The 11,764-nt window shown below is 37.9% G+C and overlaps 1 protein-coding gene and 1 long non-coding RNA gene across 2 annotated transcripts; one reads left to right on the top strand and one right to left on the bottom strand.

Moving 5' to 3' along the window:
- Nucleotides 1-260: 260 nt before the first annotated feature.
- LOC123979563 lies at nt 261-6,144 on the bottom strand. Its single transcript, XR_006827255.1, has 3 exons — nt 5,788-6,144; nt 2,685-2,745; nt 261-1,029 (listed from the first exon to the last, which is right to left on the bottom strand). It is a non-coding gene; the product is annotated as an uncharacterized LOC123979563 (long non-coding RNA).
- Nucleotides 5,766-10,946, top strand: LOC123979562 (peptidase M20 domain-containing protein 2-like). The gene is made up of 7 exons (XM_046063532.1): nt 5,766-6,222; nt 7,177-7,325; nt 7,448-7,590; nt 9,021-9,175; nt 9,438-9,564; nt 9,798-9,905; nt 10,075-10,946. The coding sequence occupies exons 1-7, from the start codon at nt 5,794-5,796 to the stop codon at nt 10,212-10,214; spliced, it is 1,251 nt and encodes a 416-aa protein (XP_045919488.1). The 5' UTR covers nt 5,766-5,793; the 3' UTR covers nt 10,215-10,946.
- Nucleotides 10,947-11,764: the final 818 nt, after the last annotated feature.

Raw genomic sequence — 11,764 nt, 5'->3', positions numbered from 1 at the left:
CAAAAAATACATGTACACCTGCTTTCGCTCTGTCACACACACACACACACACACACACTGGCTGAGGGTGTGACAGCTGTGGCTCTTCGTCTTTATTCATTCAGCGCTAATTGACCTTGTTTTACGGGGCCAGATCCAAGATCAAGGGAAAGCATTGTTTGCTCGCTGCATGTGTACAGTCATCTGAGTAGATACAGGGAATAAAAAAAATAATATAACACCACCGATAATTGTCAAGGTTTTATTTCTAAAGGCTTTTTCATATTCATTTTCAGTTCAATGAAGTGTTCAAGGTAAAACATGAAATGGAGGAGAATACTGATGTATTCTCACTGCAAATGAATGCAGAACCATGTGCAAAAGGAGCCTTTTACCAAAGTGTGTCACTCTGGGTCCCTCTAGTGTGGTAAGAGACAGCTTCCATTTACTCGCATTATAGCACATCACACAGGCAGGACAGAAGGCTTGTGATTTATCTTGATAAAAGCAAATCAAAGTGGAGAAGCATGAATTGGTTTGTTTAGGGTTGTGTTTCTGGAGCTTTGTAATGTTAGGATGACAATGTTACTGTCAATTCCCTATCCAAAGATCCAGATTTAAATTAAATAGCATTCATTATTTAGACACAGTTTGATGGAAGCTGTGTAGTTACAGGCTGCTCTTTCAACAGTTAACCAGAAGGAGAAAAAAAAAGAGTGTGAATCTGGACAGCAGATGGTGATCCAGCTTCAAAGAGATTAATTTAGAGTCTGGTGCTAACAAAAGAGGTGTTTTCACAATACTGCACTAAAGTGGAGAAAGATAACAGATTTGCATCGAGTGAAGATATACAAAAGCACAGGCCAACATATTTTCTGTGCAAGTCACAAAATGTAAAGAAAAGTACTGCAGCACCAATCTCATGTCTATCTGAAAATACCTGGAGTCCTTTTTTAGGAGGAGAAACTGGGAGCTCAGTATCTGATCGTTGCTATCAGCAGGTTGGAAGTGCTTTGGTCACTATAAGGTCCGTGCAGCCATCAGGATGGTCTTGAATGAAATAATGAAAACATTTGTCAGATGACCAATTTTCTAGAAAAGAGGGAAAGAAACTGGTGATTTTGTAATGCTTGTCTACTCCAATAAAAGCTTGTTGGTTTGCTTAAGCATGTAATATTTGCTAATTTACAAGTAATAGTGTTTCAACTCCTTTTCAAAATGTAAGCAGAAGCAAGACCACATATTGTGTTGTAACACATGAATCTTTTACTCTTGAAAACATGTTCACAGCTTCATCCACTTATAAGTTTTAATTTGTAATTATTATAAATAATTAAATAACTTTTTATGTGTTGCACTGCTTTAGTACATTTTAACATTTCACAAGATTTGAAAAGAATGAAAGGAGCTGGAGCCCAACATGACTAGTCTTCAATTGGTCAAGTTCACCCAACAGTATACATGAAAGCCTCTCTAAAACAGTTTCAACAAAAACTGAACCTTAGAATCCTATAACCCAAGTAGATTTCCACAAGTATTGTATTAAGTACATATTTGAATTTATTTGGAATGCATTTACATTTTTATGTAACTCAATACTTCAACTCCACTACATCTCTGAGACAAATATCGTACTTTTTACTCCTCTACATTTGACGGACAACTATTACTTTTCAGATTACAATATTACCCTTCCAAACCATGTATCTCCAAAGTTAATGGATTTGAATTTTTTAGATAAACTGAAGGAATAAGTGTTCCTTTATGGGTTGAGAAAATGATCCTACTTATTAAAAAACAAACAAAAAAACAAAGACACTTTGGATCAGCTGGAAAATGCAGTCACAAAGCTGAAAACTGCTTTTTTTCTGAGGTCATGAAAAGTTGGCTTTTTACAGATATGTGGATCGCACAGGATTGCACCTACAAACATATGATGATCTTATAGAATGTGATGCATTGTTGAGGACCCAACAGTACATAAAGGAATTAAATGCATGAGCTCAACCCTCAAACATCTACAGCAACATACACATTAATGCAACAATAATATTAATTCAAAAACATCATACATAATAGTTAAACACTGACAGGCACTATTTTACAGCAGAATGAGTACTTTTACTTTTGATAATTTAAGAATGTACTGAACTGAACTGATAATACTCACATACTTTTACTTTAGTATAAGGTTTTGAATACAGGACTTTTAATTGTAGTGGAGTATTTTCACACTGTGGTATAAGTACTTTTACAAGGATCCGAATACTTCTTCCATCACTGCATGAAGGTCTGATTTATTGCAGAATTGTTGTATTAGGCTGGATTTGTTTCAGCTAGGAGTACTTATTTATAAAGACTAAACTTGCAAATGCAAATTTACAATGGTAAATATACTTCCAGTGTAAAAGCTGCGGCTTCACCTCCTTTCTGACGTTTCTGAATGGTACAATATTGCTGGACAACAGCAGTACATCTCGCCATTCATGTAATTAACACATTTAAATATAAATAAATGTGAACCGTTACCATTAAAAGATGATAATGTACGCATTATTTGCAACATTCTGAACAAGGAAGAAGTTACATATTTAGGTATTCTTATCTCTAAAGATCAGAAAGCGAGATGTCCATTAAAATTTTCTCCAATCATTAAACAAATTTCAAAACAAATTGAATCAGTGTATGGTTGCAAAGGGACTTACCCAGGCTGTAGGGATATCTCTGCTCACATACGCAGCTCTCTCTTTACACCTGGAGTAAAATCTGTAAAAATATTGATGGCAAGCTTTTTGACTTCATCTGGTAAAATCGTATACACATTATATAAAAAAAGTGGGATTATGAAGAATTATGAATCTGTTGGGCTCAACGTTTTGGACTTAACCCGTTTAATCCCACCGGTCACATTTGTGACCGTGTCTTTTTATGTAATTTCTGAAGCTCTAAAAGTTGTATTGTTGGCTTTGGGCAAGAAAACCTTTAAATGAAAAAATAGATTGTCTTGATTAAAATTGATCAATATCATGTGACTGGTGTGAAAGGTCACATGACCAGATTAGTTTACTTACTGCTTGCATACCTGGAAGAGGATGTCTTCCTCAGACTACTACAAAAAGTAGTAAGTAAAACACCTTAATTAACAGAGAGAATTGTCATATTTTGTACATATATTCTTGTGTGTGTGTGTGTGTGTGTCTACTACTGATATGTTTTGAGAATTATACTCATTATACTGCATATATATTTTGCTCATAAGAGGTGTAAATTTGTTAACGGTCACAATTGTGACCCATAGTATAACACAGTGGTTGTTTGAAAAAACAGGTTTTGGCTGTGATCCTAGTTACCATCTGTTTATTTTCATACATTTTGAAACTATCAGATGTGTTGGACCTCCTAGACATACGAGACCCCCCAAGTGCTGTGTGCAGCATCATGGTCATTCCTACATTTGAAAAAGTAGGATTTGAACGTGACTGTGATAGTGAAGGCTCAGATAGGTAGACTATTGAATGGCAATATCTGGAGGATGAGGCAGATGTTTATGAGAACCAATTGGTTTGAGATGTCAATAGTGGGGTGGCGACGGAGCAGTGGCTAAGGCACATGCCTTTGGTGTGAGATCTTTCTGCTATATTATACATCCACCAATGTGTTGCAAGACACTTAACCAGTGTCTAGTTGCTCCAGAGGTGTGTGACCTCTGACATATATAGCAATTGAAAGTAGTTTTGGATAAAAGTGTCAGCTAATTAAATAATTATTATTAATTATGTCAAATACCTATCAAACCAATCTGAACATGGATGAGTTGGTGACTTTCAGTAGGGTTCTTCTCACATCAATTGTCTTGGTCATATGACCGTGATGTCTACAATGAAGCAAGGCCCACAGGTCTTTGAGGGCTGAAAGACTGATTGGTACTGTCTGTTTGATTGGTTTGGATTGGTATATGTTTTATTACAGAAAGTGTATGAAACCCATGACCAAAATAGTAATTATGTTACTTATGGATGGAATTATAGTGAAAAAAAAAACTATTCCCCTTTTTGCTGAAGACACCTAGGGATCCCCGGACCCCAGTTTGAGAACCACTGTTCTAAGGCACAGTTGATGTCTGCCTGCTCTGACATGCTGAATGTTTTTGAAATGGAAATGTGTACTTTAATGTTTGTATTTTATTGTTTTAACTTACTTGGTCTAATTGAAGAATTTGTGTGAATTTTGACTATGCTGTTTCCCACCGGTCACTATTGTGACCGAGTATAAAACCTAATATTTCATTAACTTAACCAACGTAAAATCAAAAAGGACATAAAGTTTGTGTGTTAGGGAGTTCTAAGGAGTAAAATGCAAAAATGCATGTACTGAAATTGCTATGAAAAATTTGGGATTAAACAGGTTAATTACACTATAAACATCCATCCATTGTCAACCACTTATCCTGCGTACAGGGTTGCAGGGGGGCTGGAGCCAATCCCAGCTGACATCAGGCACAAGGTGGGGTACACCCTTGTGCCTGAGGTCAAGGGTCGCCAGTCCATCGCAGGGCCACACATAGACAAACGCTCACACCTTTGGTCACGCTCACACCAGGTCTTTGGATGGTGGGAGGAAGCCGGAGCACCCACAGACACGGGTACAACATGCAAAGTCCACACAGAAAGGCAGGGGAAACTGCAGTTGACGATGGATGGATATTGTCTATCACTTTAGTGTTTTGAACTTTATTTTGAACTGTAATCAAAATGTGGACAAACTTCCTGTAAAACTATCCACATTCCACAAGCAGGTCCTGTTAGCATGGTCTCTGACTTATAAACACAATTTCTCTCCTCACAAGTATCTTGTTTGAAATAACAGAAATATTTTATATAAAAACATTTTAAACAATTCTACTGGTGGACCAGGTATTCAATGGAGAGGGGCAGCTTTTCTCTTATAGAGAAATTCTTTTATAGAAGAATTTGCAATAGCATTTAACGTCATTCCATCAGAAACATTAATGCTTTTTAGAAATACTGGCAGACCTCCACCTCCATCTCCCTCCCCAGTGTGGCTGAATCACCAGTTGGAAAAATTTGTTTCTCTCAACATCCTCAAAATAATACAAACAATTGTGCCTTGTTTCAGAAAGAAATTGTATCTATTCCACATGTTATATCATACTGGAACCGATTTGTAAATGACATGGACAGGAAAAAAGTTTGGATGACTCCTCACAAATACCTGATTGTAAACAAGGTAAGGAAGTATCATTAAGAATAATTCATAGCTATTACCCTGTACACCTCTTTTGGCATTGTTTACACACCAGAACATTTTTTGCAAAGCTTCGGCGGATTCCTGTTTATCATATTTATAGAGATTTTGCACTGATGTGGGAGAACGTGGTATTTTGCTTTTAATCAAATCAAAATAGGCTAAAGAAAATAAGTACTTCATGATAAATATATTAATTCTAATGGAAAAATTCCGCATTCATAAATGCAAATTCAGCATTAAAAAAACTAACTTTGTAGGTTTTTCTCCATGAAGTTGTGAATTATTGTAAATTTAATTTCTAAATCCAACAACAAAAAGGCTGTGAAAACTTTCTTTATGTAATGTAGGCTACCCCTGGCAAAGTTTTATTTATTATTATTATTATTTGTATCTTATATATTTGGATACTGTTATGCATCCCTCTCTATGTCCCATGTGAACTGTATTTCTCTGTTGGCAATAAAGATAAGATTAAAAAAAAAAGAAAAAAAAAGAAAAAAAAAAGCACAGTGGTAGGCTACAACTTCGCACAATACCTACGTGTCTATGAGTGAAACTTCAAGACTGTCAGACGACATGGTGAAGCGACAGCAGATGAAGGACACCCTCCAGCTGTGCATAGACAGACGTAAAGACGATCTGCATAGTTTGGGTCGGGACATTTGGAGCCGACCTGAACTCGCAGGAAACGAGACGCATGCGCATGAGAGGCTGGTCCGCTTCTTCTCGCAGGAGCAGACATGGAGGGTCGAAAGTCACTACAAGCTACCGACCGCATTCCGGGCCATCTGGGGTCCGGTCGGTGGCGGGGAGGGCGAGCCGGTGCTGAACGTGGGGTTCCTGTGCGAGTACGACGCGCTGCCAGGTATCGGGCACGCGTGCGGGCACAACCTGATAGCAGAGGTGGGAGCTGCCGCTGCTGTAGGGCTGAAAGCTGCTTTAGAAAACCAGACTGAACTCCCTGTCCCAGTGAAGGTAACCAGGGAACTGTAGCACTGTTACTTCAGAATGAACAGCCAGAAGTCAAACTTTTGAGTTACTCTAAAAGCCGACTGACAACACATTTTGATATATGATCAAAATATATGATAATCAAAATCAATCTCCATAAATCTTTCAGTTCAGTCAACTCTCCTGATGATTCAGACTCAACACATTTACAAGATGTGACTCAGTTCCTTCACAATAAAATGTAGTAGCCAGAGAACCTGTTCAAATTAGATTTGATAGCCTATAATAAGAAAAAAAGATTTGCTTTCTTTTCCCTCATTGTAGGACATGCGGCCCCATGCTGCATCCATAAAACATACAAAGACAACAGGGAATAAGAAACATATCTGAAAACATAATAAGAAAAACATATTACATATTCACTGTTATACACCTATACACACAATCAACACTTGCACGTCCAGTAATTATCACTGAAAAGTCAACAGCAACGCATTATTTTTTTTTGGTGATGATATACAAGTATATTAAGAATTTGTGCTAAAATATGTTTAAAACATATTTTGATTGTGCTTTTAGATTATGAGAAAAAAAAATGTGTGTCAAACATGTAAGATTATTGTGTATTCTATGTGTTCACAGACAGTTTGGCAAAATTTTATTCATTTATGACAAAAATAATCCTAACACAAGGTTGACTTATAAGCTTTTTGTGGAGCGTTGGTGTCAGTTGTGATGGAGATGGCCAAGGGACGGTACTTCATTTACTCGATGACATGTAGTCCAACACGGGAGGGATAGTTTGTAACCCCTGTCTCTGTTTAAATATGTCCACCTTTGGTTATGATGAAAGAAAACTCCACCCACTAAGATAGACCGTAATGCCGTGGACCTTGAGTTAAAACCACTGTTTCGAGGATAAATTTTCACCAGCTGATAATTATGTCAAATGACTGAATTGAACACTTTTTATGCCAGATAACTGTTCTGGGAACTCCTGCAGAGGAGGCTATAGGAGGAAAGCTTGATCTGATCAAGGCGGGGGCCTTCGCTGACATCGACCTCGTCTTCATGGCTCACCCTGCTCAGCAAGATGCTTCATTCCTGCCCTGCGTCGCACTCGATGAGCAAGTTCCTGTTCACAGTATAAATATATAAATTCACAGCTTGTTCTCTGTGCCCACTCTGCTTTCTCCCTTTTTATGAACCCCCTAACCTCTACATTTCCCGCTGTGTTGATCTTTCACAGGATGTCAGTGAAGTACCACGGGAAGGCATCTCATGCTTCTGCATACCCTTGGGAGGGGGTGAATTCCCTGGATGCTGCTGTGCTGGCCTACAACAACCTCTCTGCACTCAGACAGCAGCTCAAACCGGAGTGGAGGCTTCATGGTAAGGAAGAGGAACAAACTTAGATTAGCCGAGCTTCAAAGTCCATCCAAAACGATCTCACCTCAAAGTCTGTTTACTTTTAAGCTGGCATAGAGGAGGAGGAGGAGGAGGAGGAGGAGGAGGAGTCCTTAATGTGCTCAGAAATCATCAAAATGGAAATTGAATATCTACAAGTCCATGACAGCTGGGCAAATTCCATCTGCTGAGGAAGATTGTGTGATGTGATCAAAAGCTCTACAGCAGCTTCTAAATGGACCTTGTGGTTAGATTGTTTTATCATCTGTGACAGCATTACTGCTAGCTTTTTATTTTGTAATCATTAAAGCTGCAACAATGAGTCGATTAATAGATTGACAGAAAATTGAGAGCCAACTTTTTTGGTAATTGATTAATCATTTAAGTCATTTTTTAGGCAAAAATTCCAACTTATCTGATTTCAAGTTCCCAAATGTGACGAATCTTTGTCATATATGACTGTAAATTGAATATTTAAAGTTTTGGAGTGTGTGTTGGACAAAACATGGCATCACCATGGGCTATGAGAAATGGTGAATGCCAATTGTTTTCACTATTTTGTAACATGTCATAGGCTGGACGATTAAACGATTTATAGAGAAAATAATTGATAGTTACATTCCTAATTATCACTAGTTCCTGAAGCAGTCACGAGTAGTGCTCAAAAATCGCACCAACCTTAGAACATGTCACACAACTTTGGGGGGGAAAAATATAAATTTAGTTAAGGAATGGATGTGTTCAGATTGACTACAGGGCTTGTTCAGGGTAAGGCCCTGGTGGCTTTGGAGTGAAGGCATCTGGGGACTTTTGTTGAATGACGTTCTATATTTCCTGTCAGCTCTCCAATAAAGGTGTGAAATCTCCCAAAAACATGAAGAGATAGAAGGTATTTAAGTACTATGTATGAACAATTTCTGGAAAGACGTTTGGAGTATTTTGTTTTGTATTCATAGTCATTTATATTTCTCCTTTAATTGTTGTGTCTGTGGTGATTTATAAGAAACGTTGCTGATGAGTGATAGTGATATAACCCCGAAAAACGCAAGATAGCTGGAAATGTTTGGTGAATAAAGCATGGTGAGCTGGAGAGGAGTTGAACAACGTGTTTTAATTTTGATGAACTTGAATTGAAGCTCAAACTGGTCTGCACCTCTCTCTATGTGTCTAATAGCTTGTACAAACTTGTACGTCTGTGTGCTGTCTTTACAACCACATTTAACAAGGAGAGCAAAAGTATCTATGTCAGGCAATTAAATGTATTTTCATCTGCCTTTTCAAATGTAGAAGGATGTTTTATCTCTCTAAATGTCATGTGGCATCTGTCCTCATATGAATTGTGTAATTGTTCAGTGTTATGGATGAAACCCTTTTTTCCCCCCCTCCATTGTGCAAATTGTGTTATTTTTCTACAGGCATCATCAAACATGGAGGGGTGAAGCCAAACATCATCCCTGCCTACTCGGAGTTAGAGTTTTATCTGCGCACACCGCTGGTTAAGGATCTTTGTGACCTGAAGGCCAAAGCGGAGGCATGCTTCAGGGCAGCGGCTGTTGCCACAGGCTGCCAAGTAAGCTTACCTATAAATGTTGTCTTCCATTCGCCTCCCTCTTGGCTGGATGCCTGTGCTCGTTGTAGGAACAAACAATGTATGTTGATATAGCTGAGAAATATGCAATGTTAGAGTTGCTGTTATATAACATTGCCCCGCTTTAACATATTCCTATAATTATTCTTTGAGTGCTGTGCTACTGTTGCATAATTCACCGTTATCTTCAGGCTGCTTTTTTGCCTATATTTTATGGATGAGGGTATACTTGTGTTTCCTTTAGGTGGAGATAGTCTACCCCACAGGTGCCTACTATAACATTCTGCCTAATGCTACTTTGGCTAGCCTATATGAAAGTAATGGAAAAGCTTTGGGGATTCAGTTTCCAGAGGAGCCAGCCAACTTCTCTGGTAGGTGAAAATGAAAAAATAATGGAAAACTTGTTGAAATTATTGTTTCAGTCTTTTCCTGGTTTGTGCAGAAGAAATGTAAAAAAAACAACAAAAAAAAACAACATAAAATGTGTAACAGCAGAACTGTGATCTAGTGTTCTTTTTGTTGTTCACTGAAACAACAAAGAATTGTTGTTCACTGAAACAACAAAGAATTGTTGTTTCACAGTGATTTTATAATTACCTGGCAGGTTCTACAGACTTTGGCAACGTATCATTCATCGTCCCTGGTATCCACCCTTTCTTTTACATCTGCACTGACGCGTTAAACCACACTGAGGACTACACCGAAGCAGCAGGTACGGTAGCATGTGTCTACTGGGAACAGATATTGTTTCTCGTAATGAAATTGATTGCACTACGATCAGACAGATTTCAGCCGTCGTCTCTTTCCAGGTCACCTGGTTTGCCTGTTTAGTTTTTATTTAATACTTTATATTCCTCCTCCACTCTTTTTCCCTGCCCCAGGAGCTGAAAAGGCCCAGTTGTTCACCCTGAGGACAGCCAAAGCCCTGGCTATGACAGCTGTGGATGTAGTGTGCTGCCCTGTTCTGCTGAGGCAAGTGAGAGAGGACTTCAGCCTCGCCAAACTGAAACAGGAGAAATGACTAGAAGAGAATGATACAGCTTTAACAGCTCCATAAAAACAATGATTTTAAAACAGAAACTATAGGAAAACAATATTAGTTAGCCTTTTGGCTAACACTGGTACATAGACAGTGATGTTGATCAGTGTGCATTGGTAGAAAATGTCTCATCATATAAATACTTAGGCACTCTTTTTGATGACCATCTTGAGTTTGATAGAAACACCACCGCCATTGTGAAGAGGGGACAATCTCCTCTATCTCCTCCGCAAACTAAACTCCTTTTCTGTCATGCCGGTCATCCTGTGTAGATTTTATCAGTCTTTTATTGAGAGTCTTTTAAGTTTTTCTTTTATCTTTTGGTTTCACAGTCTGACAGTTAAAGACAGGAACAGTTTGAACAACATTGTAAAGATCTGTTCTAAAATCATCAGAGTGAAACAGAGAGACCTTAATGCCTTCTATAACCAACAAATAGTCTGGAAGGCAATAAGTATTTTCCTCTGGCAGGTGAATTCTCTCTGTTGCCTTCTGGACGTGATCATGCACTACCTGTGTGCAAGACGCCACTCCAAATCTTTTATTCCTTCGGCGATCAGACTTTTAAACTCCCTGTAGGTCCTTTTTTGGGGTTTCAAATGTGCACATACTGGCTGCTTGTATGTTGTGAATGTTGTGTGTTATGTATTGTTGCAAACATGCTGCTCTTAACCAATTGCCCCTAGTGGTATTAATAAAGTTGACTGAATAGAATAGAATTGTCCTTGAAAAAATAACAGACACTTTAAAAAATAAATTTTAGGTCATTTTATAGCTGTCAGTCAGGGTTGTGTTTGCCTTGAACTTAAGAGCCCACTTTGGCAAACCACAATTCAACAGTTTCTATGGTTAACCTTGAAGAATAGAGCCATATAACTACTTTAGTGTGGTAATAATATTTATGACAACAGAGCTGCTGAGTATCTCATAGACCTTCTTTGCTGGGTTTGACAAACTCATTCCCACTACACTAGTTTTACCGACCCTTCTTGCCGAGATTCAATACCAACATGAGTACCTGCTTTTTTTAGGTTTTAGGAACAGATACGTTATTTGATTAAATTGATGATTAAGTAAATAATAAATACTGCAAAAGGTAAAATAATGGCTTATGGGAAACTAAGAAGTGTAAGCTTATCATCCTAGTTATAATGTAATGTAATTTTTTAAAACATTGGTGACAGATCTAGTGAAAATCAGGTTATTTTTCCTTTTTATGTCTTTCTGCTGCTGTGATGCCTTTGTTCATGTTTTTTTGAAGGATGATGGTGCACAAAGTTTGAATTGTCACTGTACCCTTTGGGAAATTACTTAAATTTAAAATAATTAAAACAAAAGTTTTTTTTTAAATAGAAAAATCAGCATAATCCGCACTTTTGCCTGCTAGAAATCAGAGAAATTGTTTTTTTAAAAATAGGCTTAATGTGATATCCCTTATGTCACATGTGAGCAGTTAATGGTATTATGGAACATGTAGTTAATATGAATGATCATCAGCAATCAGACCTGTGCCAGAGAGAGAAGAGAGACCC

This window comes from Micropterus dolomieu, linkage group LG11 (genome assembly GCF_021292245.1).
Source record: "Micropterus dolomieu isolate WLL.071019.BEF.003 ecotype Adirondacks linkage group LG11, ASM2129224v1, whole genome shotgun sequence".
Lineage (NCBI taxonomy): Eukaryota > Metazoa > Chordata > Actinopteri > Centrarchiformes > Centrarchidae > Micropterus > Micropterus dolomieu.
The sequence above is the reverse complement of the archived record's forward strand: the minus strand, read 5'-3'. Positions and strand labels throughout refer to the sequence as shown.